The sequence below is a fragment of the Typopeltis vanoorti genome, chromosome 21, assembly GCF_054136105.1.
Source record: "Typopeltis vanoorti isolate ZY-2024b chromosome 21, IOZ_Tvanoo_1.0, whole genome shotgun sequence".
Lineage (NCBI taxonomy): Eukaryota > Metazoa > Arthropoda > Arachnida > Uropygi > Thelyphonidae > Typopeltis > Typopeltis vanoorti.
In genome coordinates, this window is record NC_143569.1 from 79,204,042 (window position 1) to 79,223,512 (window position 19,471).

The window sequence follows — 19,471 nt, forward strand, 5'->3', positions numbered from 1 at the left end:
CAATAAAAAGGATTGAAAGTAACATAATTATCAGAAATTTAGTAGGTACATCAATTTCAAATGGTTTACATTAATTTTGACAAATATAATATCAATAATGGGCACATCGCAAGTGTCAATATATGTGTTATGAAATCAAAACTAAAAATATACTAATAGAGAAATAATTGTAAAAAGATTCATAATTTACTTAAATTACATAAAATAATCATAATTCATAAATTATGATTATTTTTACATCAGTTTCATCTTCCTTTCATTTTTTTTTTTTTTTTTCAATTTCTAAATATTTATCTTACATCTAACAAAACTTTTAATGCTTATTTAAAAAAAATTATTGTAGGGAATTTGGCATCTAGTGACCATCATTAGATCCGAAGAGGAGGAAGTGTGCTCCATTAATGCAACACCCTGCCCCAGCACAGTACTTGTTGGGAACCTTCTGGTCCGACTCTCTAGCGATGAATGTCTCTTTGTAATAAGAATGAGAGAGAATAACCTCATCGTAAGAATGAGAGAGTTTCTGAAATGAAGGAAAGAGTGTTGTATGGTGACTCGTTACTGACTCTGCTCCTCCATACACCACCTTCTGGTATCTCTCCCTGAACCATTCTCCTATCCACATCACCAGTTTAGAATCCGTCCATCTGCTCCAATTTGCGCAACAGTATTCCATTGGGTATCCTGTCAAAAGCCTTAGCAAAATCCAGAAGTACCACTGTGTAGCCATTTCCTTTGTCCAACTCAGATGTCATTCTATTATAAAAAGCTAATAAATTGCTAAGGCAGGATCGACCTTTAACAAAACCATGTTGGCCCCTATAGAGTATCATATCCTGATCCACCCATTCTTGAATTTTGTCTTTAATCAACTTTTCCAATACTTTTACCACCACTTCCGAGATGGTGATTGGTCTGTAATTAACTACCGCAGTTTTAGAGCCACCTTTATGCAAAGGAACTATTGTATTTTGCCATACTTCCACTCCCTAAGGACTATACCAGAATTCAAACTTAAGTTAAATAACCAAGTAAGAAGCGTTGACAATTCCTTTGCACATTCATGCAACACCCGAGCTGATATTCCATCTAAACCTACAGCAGGGTTCGCATTTAAATTTTGCAATATACTAAGTACCTCTGATTTCTTAACTTCAATTTGCACATTAGTTATTTTTACAGGTACAGAGATATTCTCACTTGGGTGATAGACTTTTGAAAAGTGATCACTCTGTAACTCTACTATTACATCTGAATTGGTCACCTCGATACCATCAGCACCCACAAAGGTTATCCTTCTGAAGTCATTCTTCCTTTTACTTGCCACATAGCGGAAGAACTCTTTGGGATTACCCTTGATTTCCTTGGCTAAAGTCTTCTCATAATCTGATTTAGCTTTTCTTACTATGCTGGTAACCTTCCTAGCTTGAGCCTTGTACTGCTCATGGGTGCACTGATCAACATTTTCTTTTATTGCAGATCAAGCTTGATACTACTACTCATCCATCTAACGCCTACCTTATTTGTCTTCCTGACGATGGGGATACATTCTGATATTGCCTTCCTCAGATACCTGCTGATTTTATCGCATGCACTGCTAACATCTTTCCCCTGCAATATGTTCTGCTATGGAACTGCTGCAAGCTCACTCCGAAGCTTATTATAATTGCCTAACCTGTAGTTCCGTATATACTCCTTAAGAGAGAAATCCACAAATTTTGCAACCTCCCAAGTCAATACCACATGATCGCCAATTGGAGGTAACGAGGATACCTTACTTATGCATATATCCTCTGAACTAATGACCAGGTCCAACACTCTCACACCACGTGTCCCTTCAGTTATGTGCTGTTTCAAGTAATTATCTCGTAGAAGATTTATGAATTCAATTTCTTTTTTGCCAGGTGATATTTCCTCCTTCCAATTGATATCACCATAATTAAAATCCCCCATAATAATCACTAACCCTGCACTCATTGCACTAATTTGCTGATGCATGAATTCAATATCACCCCCTATATCCCCTGGCCTATAGCAGCAACCAACTGTATATTTGGTTGCATTGGTCACTATTTTACACCAGACAGCCTCAAATGTACTATCATTCACATGTCTATCATCTTGATATACTACTTTCTTTGGCTGCAACTCATCAGCTAGCATCAATATTGTACGTCCAGTTTCACCAATATAAGGTAAGTTATTGGCACAATAGATACAATAAACTCCAGGGTGAGCCAATGGGATGAGAGGATCCTTAGAGGAGTTGAATATGTTTTTTTAAAATTTTATAGGTGGTTTAAAAGTAATATTAAGATTATAATGATGTAGAATTCTATTTATTTTTTCTGATAACCCTTTAATGTATGGCTTTACTGTAATCTATATTATATGTATTTTGTAACACATATAATATGTTAAGCTAGAGACCAACTCTCTAGCTTAATTTATTTTTGTAACCAAATAAATAATAATCATAACAGGACTCTGGTGTTAATGTAGTAAGGGTTTTTTTTTCCACCAGAGGTCAGGCCAATAGTTTTAAAGACTGACCAAATCAATGTAACTTTAGCATACCATGTAGAGTGTAGTGCAGCTTGTTTCTTTGTATATATATGTATGTGTATACTCCAGATGATGCAACCTTCATGTGAAGGTTGAAACATCAAATGATTATTTTGGTTTATATTAAACTGAAGTTTTACTCTAACACGGTATTTGTTTCCATAATTTTTAAAGGAAAAGATTAAAACTATGAAAACAAACAGAAACTTTGAACACGTCAACTGCATTCTGAATGGAGAGTGTATAAAACAAGTAAAATATTTCAGCTATTTAGGCACAGTTTTTAGTAAGTATAATAGGTTAGATCTGGAAATAGATAACAAAATAAAAAAGAATGAGCCAAAGTACCAGCTTCTGGTATTTTTGACTCTCAAATTAATTTTAAATTATTGATCTAAGAGTTTGGGTTAGAAATAAAGCTCTTGATCAAAGATTAGACATTGTTAGCATTCAATAATAGGTGAGCAGAGCTAATCTAAGGTGGTATGGCCACTTAAATGGAATGGCGAGAAAAGGTTAGCAAAACAGGTGTTTGATGCCAAGATGGCAGGAAAGAGACCAAGGGGGGGGGAAGACCAAAGTCTAGGTAGATTGATCCAATCAGAAGTGCTTTAGAAGCATGAAATGTTAGATACGACAATATTAGAGTGCTCAAAAAGTAGTAAACTAATTTGGAAGAAAACTGTTGATAGACGATTAATAATAATGTAAATTTAATTATGCAGTTCTAGTATAGTAGATTGAACACTGCTTGAAGGTACATATCAGGTAATTAATGATGATGTTCAATTTTCCCTTGATGAATTTTCTGGTGAAGTATTTTCCCATGATGAATTTTTCAACTTTTCTCCAATGAATTGTCAGTGAAGAATTCTGTGGACAAAGCTATTGACTAGTGAGGTGATGAGTAATGCTTCTAGGCCATTAAGACAAATACTGAACATCATCTACTTATCTTAACCAGACAGAAGGCTTTAAAGGGAATGAGTCAAGAGCATGTTTTTTTCAAAATTTTCCATGAAAAAAAAGCGGCATGGGCAAATGAGAGAAATAGTTGCCCATAGCACTACTCCCTGTGTGTTTGCAAATTTTGTTCTTCAGAAAGAAGTAACCAGGATGGATGGTAAGAGAGAAGAGATCTGTGATATCAGGAGGAAAAACAGTTTCACTTCATTATTTAAAATAAAGAGCCAATAGGCTTCATTTCGGCGATGTAAAACATTATTTAAATTAAGGGGATATTAAATCCCACATAGTTTTAAAACCGAATAAGAAACTCCTAGGAGATGTATGATGTTATACATTATGGTGGGAGGTCACTACCCAGCTGGTTTCGATCTTTATTGAAATCTCATCAGTGAGTAGCTAGACCAAAGTATAATACTAACGGTATAGCGAAAAGAACTTATATACTCTGCTATACGAGTTGTCAAAAAGGTGCATCCATAAATTATTTAAAATAAAGAGCCAATAGGCTTCATTTCGATGATGTAAAACATTATTTAAATTAAGGGGATATTAAATCCCACATTGTTTTAAAACAGAATAAGAAACTCAAAGATCGGAATCAAAGAGTTTCATGCCGAATATAGTAACTATAAACGTATCGGTGGCTACGTTTATAGTTATTATATTCAGCATGAAACTCCTTGAGTTTCTTATTCAGTTTTAAAACAATGTGGGATTTAGCCGACCAAATTGTATTCTTATTGGTTAAACCAAAATAAAAAATGATGGTACAACATGACAAAATTTCATGCCGGCTGGGGCGTCGCCCGGTTAAACAAGGCCCCCGTTGTTTTCGCCAGGGAACCAGGGCGAACAGCGAAAAGTCAGCTACTGGAACAAATCTGAAAACAAACCCCAACTCAACATCACCAGAGTTAAAGATCGGTACTATCAACGTAAGAAGCCTGAATGGCAAAGAAATGGAGCTAGCTGAGGAATTAGATCTTTGTGAGATCTTTCTGAGCAATAAATACAAAATGTTATATTCAGGCAATGACAATCAAGGAAAAGAAGGAGTAGCCATAGTATTCAACACAAAATACGAGGCTAATCTTCTTGAATGGCAGTCAGTCTCAAGTAGAGTAATGTGGGCAAATATGAGAATGGGGAACTGGACAATGAGACTTATTTGTGCCTATGGTCCCACAGAAGGTTCTACTAAGGTAGAAGTGGAGAAATTTTTTGAGGCTTTAGAAAAAGCAACTGACACAATGAAAAAGGAAAAGTTGGTCCTTGTTGGGGATCTAAATAGTAGAGTAGGAAATGATTGTGAGACATACAAAAATATTTTGGAAAATTTGGAGAAAAGAGCAAAGCTAATAATAATGGCAAATATCTGTTGGATTTCTGCTCAGGACATGGACTGGTTATTACTAACACCATGTTCCAACATAAAAATGTGCACAAATTCACATGGAGAGAAGAGGCTAGGAATAAGAAAAGTCTCATTGACTATGTTATTGTTGATAGTGATGTTTTCTCCCTGGTGCAGGACACCAGAGTGTACAGAGGATTTGAAATTGGAAGTGATCACTATTTAGTCCTGAGCAGGATAAAATTGAATTTCATATTGAAAAGAATAACATGTAAGAAAGTTTTAAAGCGAATAAAAGTTGAGCAGCTCTCAGATGTGAACTGTAGACTAAAATACAGAAATATTATTGAAAAGAAAATGAAAGAGTTTGAGAACAGGAATCAAACCTTGGAGATTCAGTGGCAAACTCTGAAGGAAACATTGATTGATTCTGCCAGAGAGGCATGTGGTGAGGTTGTGTGCAAGGATAAAAAAAAATCAGAACTCCCTGGTGGACACAGGAAGTTAAAGAGGCAGTGAAGGAAAAGAAGAAAGCATATCAAAAGTTCCTGGCAAATAAGTCAGCTTTTACTCTTACAGAATACAGAGACAAATGTAAGAAAGCTAAACAGTGTGTAAAACTAGCTAAACAAAAGTCATGGGAGGACTTTGGCAAGAATATAGAAAATAAATATCAAGAAGATGGCAAAATATTCTGGAGGTTGTTGAAGAAGCTTAGGAATGGAGGAAAGAGTGCTGTAAAAGGAATTAGAGATGATAAAGGTGAAATGAAAACAGGAGAAAAAGATATCCTTGAAGTATGGAGTAATTACTTTGAAAAACTGCTAAATGAAACAAGCAGTGATGACAGCACAGTGATAAAAAACACTGACCAGGCATGCAGTCAGGAATACATATCCATACTTGAAGTAGAAAAAGCCATCAAAGGCTTGAAATGTGGAAAGGCAGCAGGAGTAGATGATATTCGACCAGAAATGCTGAAGTATGGTGGTATAAGAGTCTTACAGTGGCTGCACTGCATAGTTCAGAAAGCCTGGACAGAGGGACGAATTCCCGATGATTGGAGTAGAGCTCTCATAGTACCCATATATAAAAAGGGAAATAAAACTGAATGTGAGAATTACAGAGGTATTTCCCTACTGAGTGTTCCTGGTAAGATCTATGCAAGTATACTTGAGAAACGGTTGAGAAGAATTGTGGAAGAAAAGCTTGGTGAAGAACAAGCTGGATTCAGGCCAAATAGAGGCTGTCAGGATCAGATCTTCACTTTACGACAAATAGTCGAGAAAGCATGGGAATATAACAAAGATCTGTATTTAAGTTTTGTCGATTTGGAAAAGGCATATGACAAGGTGCCAAGAGAGAAGCTATTCAATACGCTGCAGTTATATGGTGTCAATGGGGCATTATATCAAGCAATACTTAGTCTTTATTTGAGTTGTGAGTCAGCAGTTAGAATTGAAGGAAGTACAGGAAGATGGTTTAATGTTAAATCTGGTGTGAGACAAGGATGTACATTATCCCCTCTGTTATTCATTATCTATATGGATCACATTATGAAGGAATGTGGTATTAAACCTGATATCAAAATTGGAGATGTTAATGTCAGCTCTTTGCTTTATGCGGATGATGTTATACTTCTAAATAAATCCGCTACAAGTCTGCAAGATTCTCTGACTAAATTGAATAGCTGTTGTAATAGATATGGTATGAAGGTCAGCAATAAAAAGACAAAGACAATGAAAATAGGCAGAATCATTGAAAATGTCAACTGTGTTGTGAATGAAGAACCTGTGGAACAAGTAAAACATTTCAGCTACTTAGGCACAATTTTTACTGAAGATGGTAAACTAAATATAGAAATAGACAACAGAATCAGCAAAGCTGGTATGGTGGGAAGTCAATTGAATAAATTCATATGGAATAAGAAAGAAATTAGTCGGAACACTAAATTAGCTGTATACAAGACAGTGTTCAAACCAATTTTAACTTATGGATCTGAGAGCTGGGTCAGAAGTAAAACACTTGACCAAAGACTAGAGACCGCAGATATGAGAGTCCTGAGAAAGATTAGAGGCGTGAACAGATGGCATCAATGGCAATATCATATTAAAAATGAGGATATTAGGAAAGAACTTGACATTGTCAGCATCCAGGAATGCGTTAGCAGAGCTAATCTCAGATGGTATGGTCACTTAAATAGAATGGGAGAGGAAAGATTAGCAAAACAAGTGTTCTCTGCCAGGTTGGCAGGAAAACGACCCAGAGGAAGACCAAGATATAGGTGGATTGATACGGTACAAAGTGCCTTAGACGATAGAAATGTAAGATCTGATAATGTTGGAGTCTTGACAAGTAACAGACTGATTTGGAGGAAAATTGTTGATAGGAAGTTAGTAATGATGTAATTTTTCCATGTAGTACTGTCATATCCTGTACACCCCTTGAGGGTACATGGCAGGAATTTGATGATGATGATGATGATGATGGGATTTAATATCCCCTTAATTTAAATAAAGTTTCACTTCATTTTGTGTGTGTGTGTGTGTGTTGCTACAATTTTATTATTATTATCATGCAGGAATCTCCATGGCATCTCTGATGCTAGAAGACTCATCAAATCTATTTATCAAAGAGTATAAATATATATCTAAATATATCTATCAAAGAGTTCAAATGTTGATCGCTGCATATGAACCTCTCTTATCCATTAAATTTGTTAGTAAGCTGGGAAAAAAAAAAAAAAAAAAAAAACCTCCCTTTTACAAAGCCAATGCTGACTTAGAAACAAAAACATAAATTTGATGACTCAATCTAGCTATAGATAAAAATAAAAGTTAAACAGCTTTTAGATGCAGTATGTGTGTGTACACACACACACACACACACACACACACACACACACACACACACACACACACACACACACACACACACACACTATTAAATTGAAGGTTTACTAAGTTTGATAACATATTAAAATTATTATTTAATGACTGAAAACTGAGGTTTTGAGTTAAACTTTATTAATACACACAACTAGTTTCATCTCAGAACAGACTTCGTCAGGTGTAAGCGAAAAGGACATAAAAAATATCAGAGAGAACCGTACAAGTACTGGATTTCTACATCTCAGAATGTATAAAACAACAGAAGTTAAAATTTTAAATGGAAGAAAGAACTCTGGCTGTAGCATCATGGGCATGCATGTGTGTAAGGTCTCACAATCTCCAATACTGAATAAGCAGATCTTAGGTTGCCATTAATGTGAACGGGGTCAAGAACGATTTCCTTAGATTCTAGAATCTGTCTCTATAATTCATATAATTCATCATAACATCTATGAACGTTGTTAGTTAAATCCAGTGTATTTGATGTGGGAGGCTTTCTTCACCAGAGTTTGCCAAAAATAATGCATGGCTGGACAAGGCACTGGCTCGAGTTCTGTTGTAGGAGATGTCGCTTTGATGCTCTTCTAGGCAGAGTTCGATGGATTTTTCAGTTTGACTGTAGTACAGCTTATCACAATCACAGAGAACAGACATCAGGATATTGAAGATTATTATGTCTATCCTTTGGACGGCTTAAGATTGAGCGAAGTTTGGATAAAGTAGTGAAAAAAGTCTTGATATAGTATTTCTTTAAATTTTTTGCTAAAACTTGATACAGAGCTAATATAAGTTAAGGAAATGCAGCCTTTGGAATTAGTTGTATCCTCGTTGTGGTGTTGATGGTGATGGTTAAACAATATTATATTTATAGTTCTCCTAGAGTATCCATTGTTTTTAAAGGTATTTTGAAGGCGTTCGAGTTCATTGTGAAGTTCTTGTTCGTCTGACAATAAAGATCTTGCTCAATGACCCAGAGTTGAGATGATGCCGAACTTTTGCAGTGGATGATGGTGCAAGTCTGCATGAAGGTACCTGTTGGTGTGCGTCGGTTTTCTAAAAATGGAGAATTTGATATGTTCAGCTGACTTGGTTACTAGAATATCCAAAAAAGAAAGGGAGCCGTCCACTTCTAACTCATATGTAAATTTAATATTTGGATGTATATCATTCAAGTGATTTTGAAATATTTTGAGGTTATCAGGAATACGTCATGAATGTAGCAGAGCCATATCTTCGGTTTTAATGGAAAGGAAGAAATTGCCTTTTCTTCGAAGTCTTCAAGATAGATGTTTGCAAGGACCGGAGATAATGGACTTCCCATTGCTAATCCAGACTTCTGTTTGTAAATACTATTTTCGAATTTAAAATATCCTGATTTGACGCAGTGCGTCAGTAGTGCAAAGATCTTTTTAGAAACCTTGTTTTTTAGAAGAGTAAGAACCTCTTCAGTGGGAACATATGTAAAGAGGGACACGATGTCAAAGCTGGCCATAATATCTGAGTTGGACAATTTGAAGTCTTTAATCTTGGAAATAAAGTCAGACGAGTTTTTAATGAAAGAAAAAGATTTAACTGTGAAGCATTTCAGAGAGGAGGCAAGATATATTGGCAAGTTTGAGTTAAACTTTATTAATACAGTTTAACTCAAAACCTCAGTTTTCAGTCATTAAATAATAATTTTAATATATACACACAGGGCTGTCGCCAGATTAGATCGCACCCTGAGGCAAACAATTAAATATTGCATCTGATGGATTATAAGACAAAAATAAAAGAAAATCTCCAATTGCTATTTTGTTTTTATTACAAGAGAAACATTAATGCAAAACGATTACATAATAATATTAATTAAATGTTTTCTCTATGAGGAATAGCACAATAAAACTGTTTATCAGCTATTATAAATTTAAATTATAAAGCTATGTCTGCCTCTATCGATATAGTTGCTAAACGACCAATCTTTCTTGGGTCATTGCTGTTTGCAAATAATTTTTAATCAGTTTAGGCTTGGAAAAACTTCTTTCTGCACTTGATACGCTAACAGGAATTGTTAACGTAGCGACACCACCTATCGCAATATGGCTGAACTAGCATCCTTATTAAGCCGTGCCGTGAGGCAAGCTGCCTCTATGCTACACCCTGTTGATGCTGCTGTATACATACATACATACATATATATATATATATGTGATAATCAGCTTTTACTCAGTTGTTGTGATACATTTTAAAAATAGATTTAATGACTAAAAAACCGAGATAACTTATAAAGATTTTAATAAGAATAATGCGACTAGTTTCGGCTTATAACAGCCTTCCTCAGGTACTCTTAAATAGTAATAAACATTGAAGTATCAAAACAAACTGGAAATTACAGGTAAAAATTGCCACACATAATTGATACATAAAAAATGTTGTGTATATATATATATATATATATATATATATATATGAATACACACACTACTACCTTACCATAACCCTGACTACTACTCATTAGATATAGGGCAGCTCTGAACATGTTGAATAAAGAGCCATGGACCAGTGGTTTTGGGACTGGCGGTCCCATGTGAAAATAGTGCCATTCACCAACCTGCACTTGGCCAGTGTAGTGGTGAATTTACCTTCCAAGATGAATTCGAGAGAAATAAAATGGCCCTCATTCTCCAGAGGCCAGATTGTTACTACCTATGGCAGCAGACAGTTAAACTGTCTGCTGCCATAGGTAGCAGACAGTTTAATACTTATCCAAGACAGTTGGATACTTAGTACCCAAAGACAGAGGGTACTAAGAATCCCCAGATAACCAGATTATGCTGCCATTGGAAACTAGACCCTGAAACATTAAACTGTAGGGCTCTGAGCAGTGAAGCACGGCTAACTGAACCGAAGAGCTAAAGTGACTAAAATGGGACATTCTTGGACTGTGTGAAGTTAGGCGTAATGGTGAAGAAATTCTTCAATTAAAAAACGGAGACATACTATATTATAGAGGCCACGATAAGGAAAGAATCAGTGGAGTTGGATTCATGATCAACAAAAAATTGAAGAACAGCATAATAGAATTTGACAGCATTTCTGATCGAATAACAAGAATTGTTGTTCAAATCTCAAAAAGATACACTCTTAAGATCATCCAAATCTATGCACCAACAATAAGTCATACTGATGAAGAAATTGAAGCCTTCTATCATAATATATCCCAGCTCTACAATAAAGGAAAACATCACTTCAGAAATGTAATGGGAGACTTTAATGCTAGAAATGGTATATAACATTCAGATGAAAGCTCAATGGAAAATTTTGGATATGGCATGAGACACGATAGAGGAGCAAAGTTAATAGAATTTACAGAAAAAGAAAACCTGTATATCATGAATTCCTTTTTCAAGAAAAAAACACATACGAAATGGGCATGGAAAAGTCCAAATGAGAAAAACTAGTGAAATTCGCTTTATCCTCAGCAATAAGAAAAACTTCTTTCAAGACTGCTCTGTTATCAACACCTTCAACATTGGAAGTGTAAAATCCTGTAGAGATAGAAATTTAAAATTAAATTCTTTCTATACTGATTTTACTCAGAATTTAAATTAGATTAATTCACTTCTAATTTTTGTAAATAGCTGACTGCTGAATTTCTGTACAACAACAACAAAGAAAGTTATGTATAAATGAATTGTAATAACAGAATGTTTAAGACAAAGAAAATTATCTATAAAAGAATTGTATTAACAGAATGTTTAAGACACAGAAATATCCCAGACGAATTAAAATAAGACCTGAAGCTATCACATTCACGAAGGTCAAAAATCTATGGGGTTTCCTGGCTTGACACAGCGACGAAAAAAGGTGGCGGGTGCAGACCCATGTGAATACCCAAGGGAATGAAAGGGTAGAAAAATTGAAGGTCATTGGAGCAGCTTAAAAAGGGGAGAAATTGAGGGCAAAGGGTTCACGAGTCATCGTTACGGAGCAGAGCACTCAGTTTTGTTGGTCGGAGAAGGTCAGTCATCATAGCGTGCGTTTCATTGGGGAAGGTCGGTCGTAGATAGTCAGAGGAGCGCTAAAAGAGGAGAGGCCATTATCGATGGTAGTTGCTGGATAAGCACTTTTTCTGTTCCGGCTTCCGGTTTGTATATGTCATGTTGATTCCAGATCAAGGGACAGGTTCCTGCCAACAGATATCCAAAGATGTTAGATAGGTCGATTAAGCAGTGAAAGAAGAAGTTCCAGACTTCCAGCCACAAAAGAGCCTGCTGATTTCCGCCAGTAGAAGTGCCCCGTCGATGTCGTTAAAAGGTGCCCGTAAGTGAAAAGAAATATCGGAATAAAACAGATGGTAATGATCTCAAGGATCTACCGAAGTGGACTAGATGATTTAATACAAAGCAAGGTCTTCTATATATGATTAACTAAAAGCAAGAATTGTAGCAGAGATTGCTCTAGCATATTTGTTTGTTAGCATTGTTTATGGAGCGTAGGCAGTTAGCTATACATTGAGAATTTACCTGTTTGATTGCGAGATAAGATAGCATTAATTGTTACCTATTATTTAACTTGCCTATTGTACAGCATTGTGGGTCATTGTCATTTCCAGTATACGATTTAAGTGTAGGCACAATTATTACCATAGTCTGTGTACGTAGTGAAAGATTGTTCAACTTGGTAGTATTAGATAGGGGTGCTTAAGGGTCAAAGCTGTATAACTGAGAGGAGACCTCCACATAGCCTTTAAAGGAATGCAGAGAACCAACCAGGGCTTCTGACCTAATGTCCAATCCTCACCTTCTCGTGGTGCACCCAGTTGGGTATCTACCTGGATACTGAACGAAAGAGGATGGGCTGGAAATTTGGGATTTAGCAGACCAAATTGTATTCTTATTGGCTTAAACCAAAATACAAAATGATGGCACAACATGACAAAATTTCATACCGGCTGGGATGTCGCCTGGTTAAACAAGCCCCCCCCCCCCCCATTGTTTTCACCAAAGAACCAGGACGAATAGCGAAAAGTCAGCTACTGGAACAAATCTGAAAACACACCCCAACTCAACATCACCAGAGTTAAAGATCGGTACTATCAACATAAGAAGCCTGAATGGCAAAGAAATGGAGCTAGCTGAGGAATTAGATAAGTACCAGATCGACATAATAGGGGTGACTAAAACAAAACAGACAAAAACTGGTGAGATCTTTCTGAACAATAAATACAAAATGTTATTATTTAAATTAAGGGGTTATCAAATCCCACATCGTTTTAAAGACGAATAAGAAACTCAAAGGTCGGAATCAAAGACTTTCATGCTGATTATAGTAACTATAAATGTTTTATATTCAGGCAATGACAATCAAGGAAAAGAAGGAGTAGCGATAGTATTCAACACTAAATACGAGGCTAATCTTCTTGAATGGCAGGCAGTCTCAAGTAGAGTGATGTGGGCAAATATGAGAATGGGGAACTGGATAATGAAACTTATTTGTACCTATGGTCCCACAGAAGGTTCTACTAAGGTAGAATTGGAAGAATTTTATGAGGCTTTAGAAAAAGCAACTGGCGCAATGAAAAAGGAAAAGTTGGTCCTTGTTGGGAATCTATATAGCAGAGTAGGAAATGATTCTCAGACATACAAAAATATTTTGGGAAAATTTGGAGAAAAGAGCAAAGCTAATAATAATGGCAAATATCTGTTGGATTTCTGCTCAGGACATGGACTAGTTATTACTAACAACATGTTCCAACATAAAAATGTGCACAAATTCACATGGAGAGAAGAGGCAAAGAATAAGAAAAGTCTCTTTGACGATGTTATTGTTGATAGTGATGTTTTCTCCGTGGTGCAGGACACCAGAATGTACAGAGGAATTGAAATTGGAAGTGATCACTATTTAGTCTTGAGCAGGATAAAACTGAATTTCATATTGAAAAAAATAACATATAAGAAAGTTTTAAAGTGAATAAAAGTTGAGCAGCTCTCAGATGTAAACTGTAGACTAAAATACACAAAGATTATTGAAGAAAAAATGAAAGAGTTTGAGAACAGGAATCAAACCTTGGAGATTCAGTGACAAGCCTAGAAGAAAGCCCTGTTTGATTCAGCGAGAGAGGCATGTGGTGAAGTTGTCAGCAAGGATAGAAAAATTAGAATTCCATGGTGGACACAGGAAGTTAACACGTTCGCTGCCACGCTACTTTGGCATGGTCTGTTCCCCTACGCCGAGCAGTTTTCCTTCTTCAAGGTCAGTACGATAATCTCGTTACCGGAGGTAAACGTCCTACGAGTATACTCGTAGTTGGCTTGTACGGAGCATATACGGTCTATGAGAATACACAGTTTTGATGCTAGCCCCACAAGCCAAGCATTTTGGCTTCTTCAAGGTCACTACAATAATCTCGTTCCCGGCGGTAAGCGTCCTACGAGTATACTCGTAGCTGGCTTGTGAAGCAGGTTCACCTACTACGAGTATACTCGTAGTTGGCATCGAACGTGTTAAAGATGCGGCGAAGGAAAAGAAGAAAGCATATCAAAAGTTCCTGGCAAATAAGTCAGCTTGTGCTCTTAGAGAATACAGAGACAAATATAAGAAAGCTAAACACTGTGTAAAACTGGCAAAACAAAAGTCATGGGAGGACTTTGGCAAGAATATAGAAAATAAATATCTAGAAGGTGGCAAAATATTCTGGAGGTTGTTGAAGCTTCGAAATGGAGGAAACAGTGCTGTAAAAGGAGTTAGAGATGATAAAGGTGATATGAAAAGAGTAGAAAAAGATATCCTCGAAGTATGGAGTAATTACTTTGAAAAACTGCTAAATGAAACAAGCAGTGATGACAGCACAGTGGTAAAAAACACTGACCAGGCATGCAGTCAGGAATACATATCCATACTTGAAGTAGAAAAAGCCATCAAAGGCTTGAAATGTGGAAAGGCAACAGAAGTAGATTATATTCGACCAGAAATGTTGAAGTATGGTGGTATAAGAGTCTTACAGTGGCTGCACTGCATAGTTCAGAAAGCCTGGACAGAGGGACGAATTCCCGATGATTGGAGTAGAGCTCTCATAGTGCCCATATATAAAAAGGGAAATAAAACTGAATGTGAGAATTACAGAGGTATTTCCCTACTGAGTGTTCCTGGCAAGATCTATGCAAGTATACTTGAGAAACGGTTGAGAAGAATTGTGGAAGAAAAGCTTGGTGAAGAACAAGCCGGATTCAGGACAAATAGAGGCTGTCAGGATCAGATCTTCACTTTACGACAAATAGTCGAGAAAGCATGGGAATATAACAAAGATCTGTATTTAAGTTTTGTCGATTTGGAAAAGGCATATGACAAGGTGCCAAGAGAGAAGCTATTCAATATGCTACAGTTATATGGTTTCGATGGGACATTATATCAAGCATAGTCTTTATTTGAGTTGTAAGTCAGCAGTTAGAATTTGAGAAAGGGAGGGATTTAAGTTGAATGAAAGGATTAAATGTGACTAAATCAAGCAATGGATTATATACTCGGAGTTACGACTGTATAATAAGTAGAGCATATAAGATAAAATAAAGTATACAGAAAACAAGAGTAGAAATAAAATATTGAATATTACACTTTTGAACAAGTACAATAAAATAAAGATAATATATTGGGTTGGCAAATAAGTTCGTTCGGTTTTTCAGAGTGGAATGAAACACATTTTATTTAATATATATAATACATACTAGTCAGTTATATATTGACCCTCTTTTTCTATGATCTCTTGTCATCTTTCCACCAACTTTATTATGGCGCGTTCATAAAACTCCTGAGGTTTATTGGCGAAAAACTGATCCAGGCGTCTTTTGACTGCCTCTTCATTAGTGAAGGTTTTCCCGTTTAGAGAATTCTGCAATGATCGGAATAAGTGGTAATTAGAATGTGCCAGGTCCGGTGAATATGGAGGATGGAGCAAAACATCCCAGCCAAGATGTAACAATTTACTCTGGGTTCTTAAGGATGTGTGGGATCTGGGGTTGTCATGGTGAAAGACAACTCCATTCAGATTTTCCAATTCAGGACATTTTGTGCTAATTGCATGGGCCAGTCACATTAACTGTGAGCAATAGACAGTTGAATCAATCGTTCGGCCTGACGGTAACACCTTGTAGTGGACAACACCTTTATAATCCCACCACACAGAGAGCATGATCTTCTTTGGGTGCAATCCCGCTTTCGAGGTTGTTTGCGGCAGCTCACTCTTGAGCCCCCATGATCTTTTACATACCATGTTATCGTATGACCCATTTTTCATCTCCCATAATCATCTACTTCAAAAATGGGTTGTTTTCTTGGCAACATCGTAGCGAATCACAGATAGATATGCGAGCAGTCATATTGGCCTCAGTCAATTCATGCGGCACCCAAAAATTGAGTTTTGAAACATATCCCAGCTTGTGCAAATGATTTTCAACGCTTGTATGGGATATGTTCAGCACTGCAGCAATCTCCTGCACTATTTGTGATGGATTTTTGTCGACGATATCCTTCATAACACTCGAATCAACCTCGGTCAGGCGACCAGCGTGAGGCACATCACTGAAGTTGAAATCTACAGAACGGAATTTGGCAAACCACTTTTGGCATAAGCATTCTCTTAAGGCACCATCCCCATATACGGTGCATATTTTTTTATGGGCCTCCGCAGCTCGTTTGCCTTTTTTGAAATAAAAAAGCAAAATATGCTGGTAATGTACGTTATTTCCTTCCATTTCTAAAAATATGTCGCAACTGAAGTAGGATGAATGAAAATTCACTGAAAGGTTATGTGAAATGTCGCCTTTCAACTGTGCAATAGCGTTGCATGGTAGCGCAACAATAGCAACAGGCATAAACTTGTACTAATGCATAAACTGAACAAACTCATTTGCCAACTCAATATTTTTACAGAAGTGACCATCGTATGATACGCAGTAAAATCCAAATAAACCACCAAAAGAAAGAAGAAAAATGCTTTGAAGATCAAAGCAAAGTATAGATGTACACAAACTCAACATTAAAAAACATATATTCCAACATGAACTAAACAATAGATTTAAGCATCTTATTATAGATGACAATGCTGATCTATCAGAAAGTAATGACATCATTACCCAAAGCCTTGTACAATGCTTACTTGATATAGCGGTACCACGAACAGAAACGAGACAAAATTTCTGAAGAAATAAAGAGAAATTAAGCAATCAATTAACCTACAGAATAAAATAGAACATACTGAACTGTGCAAAATGATCAGAAAATGTATCATAGAAGAAATAGGAAAACTCAATTGTAAATTCGTACAACAAACAATTGAAAACAACCGTAGTTTCAAAAAAACTAAACAGCAATAAACAGAAGGTTGCAGTAAAACTAAAAAACGGGACCATCACCAGAGATAGATATGCTATAGCAAAAAGAGTTGAAGAATTTTACTCAATATTATATCAGGAAGATGAATTAAATGAAGAGAAATTTTCACGTTTAAACCCAAACCAAAAATTTGCCTACAATATGTCGATGACATCTTTGCTGCCTGGGGTCATTCCGAACAAGAACTACACCTGTTTCTAGATAAAATAAACATTCTTCATCCTTGCATCAAATTTACGCTAGAAAAAGAATCTCCACAGGGTATCTCCTTTCTGGATTTACACATCCAAAGAAAAGAAGATGGTTCCATCCCCACTTCTATCTATTGCAAACCGACATTTTCAGGTCATTACATTCACAATTCTCACATGCTCATCGTCCATCTCAAAAATTTGGCATCATTAAATCATTAGTAACCAGAGCACACAGATTCTGCTCCTCTGAAGCATCTCTAAACCAACAATTGGAAATAATCAAAAATACAGCCATACTAAATGGATATAATCTTAAAACAACTCAAAAAAATCATCAGCCACTTCTCCACACATCAAACCAGACAAGAACAAGCCCATCGGATTCCGATACCTTATGTCAAAGGCATCTCCGAACATCTTTCAAAAATTATGAAGAAATACAAACTTGTTACTACCTACAAACCAATCGACCAGATCTATAGCTTGTTACCTTCTCCTAAAGACAAACTCTCACCTCTGATGCTACCTGGCATGTATGAGGTTCCATGCTCCTGTAAATTGTCTTACTATGGACAGACAGGTAGATCTGTTCATAAACGCATTTCGGAACATCAAGATCATATCCGTCTTATCAAACTGCAGAAATCTGGCTTCACACAACATTAAGTTGAAAACCCAAACCATAGGATCCATTGGGAAAAGACTAAACATCTACATAGATCTTCTTTATATAAACTTGAACGTTTATATAAAGAAAGTGCTGAAGCCCTACTTCACAGACCAAATATAAACCGTAATGACGTTCTTGCTATTCCTTAAGTATGGGAAATTGTCATACAAAATGCGTAAAATAATTTTTATATATTTTATCTTATTTTAATATAATCTTTTTTTTTTTTCCTCCGGATATATTTTATTTTAATTCTATAATACACTACTGCACGAATATTGGGATTCCATTGTAATCATGCACCCCAACTGTACATTATTCCTAGTATGTTTGAATTAACTGTACTGAAAATGTCCTAAGATACTTAGGATGAAATATTTACTTATTAAAACTTATTACTGTGGTTATTACATGTGTTTGTTTAGTCATAACTATAGAACTTTGCTCCCAGTTCCCCTGAAACTGCTACTCAATTATAAAATTCATAACAAACATGCATAAAAAATTACTTTCCTACTGGCTGTCAGTTTTATCAAGCATTACTGGAACAACATTTCTGGACCAGTTCCATATTTCAATGGTTTTGCTAGTTCAATATTCAAACTCAACTTTAACTAAATGCAAACAAAAATTCTGAGATCATTCATGATATATATGTTTAGCTGGAATATACCTAAATCATGTTACATTATTTAGCAGCAATATGGTTCATGCAGTCAGCTACAGTCTATTAGTGAGGTTATTGATGAATTTAAGTCTAAGTACTTTTTTATAATGCTCTTGTTCATTTCTACTCCATTTTATTTAATACTTACATGTTTTTCTTCCACTTTAGCTATTTCATGGGGATCTTTAACCCCACTCTCCTTTAGATGGTGTACATTTCTGTGAATAAAAAAAGAACCACCTGTGAAAAATTATATACAATTTGGCTTACTTTTCAATACATAACTATCATAATCATTAACATGTGGAAGGGCTTTTGTAATGTAAAATTAACATAATTGTAGTCAAAACTAAAATATTTGCCATGTATAAAATACCTTTGTTAAATTCTTTGCTCTCTCAATTTTTTACAAAACATTATCAAGTAATTTCCTCTAAAAGTGCTACTCTTGAATTAAAATTTCTAGCTAATCACTTTGTAAATGAGAAAAGTTCTTTGATTCTTAAGAGATGTCATCAATTTTATAAAATTATTTTACGTTTAGCTGAAATCCAATCAAAGCACAAATAGATCATTTTACATTAATTGTTTAAGAATAGTTTGAAAGGTAACATGCAAATATTATTATAAACATTGCTGGAATATTAAGATTGCATTTCAGAGTTCAAAACAAAACCATGTTCTTAGATAATATATCAAATATTAAGATAATTTGCTGAAACATGTAAACTTGCACCAATTTTTGAGCGAATAGATCTTTAATTCATTAAAGTTTATATGCAATTGCAATAA

At 35.7% G+C, this 19,471-nt stretch overlaps 1 protein-coding gene across 1 annotated transcript in view; it reads right to left on the reverse strand.

The window, feature by feature from the left end:
- The window catches only part of STUB1 (STIP1 homology and U-box containing protein 1), a 124,268-nt gene that overhangs the window by 27,735 nt on the left and 77,062 nt on the right, over nucleotides 1–19,471 (reverse strand). Inside the window, exon 4 of the mRNA XM_090411022.1 lies at nucleotides 18,828–18,897. Within this exon, the coding sequence (XP_090267148.1) occupies nucleotides 18,828–18,897 (70 nt within the window). The remainder of the gene's footprint in view (nucleotides 1–18,827; nucleotides 18,898–19,471) is intronic.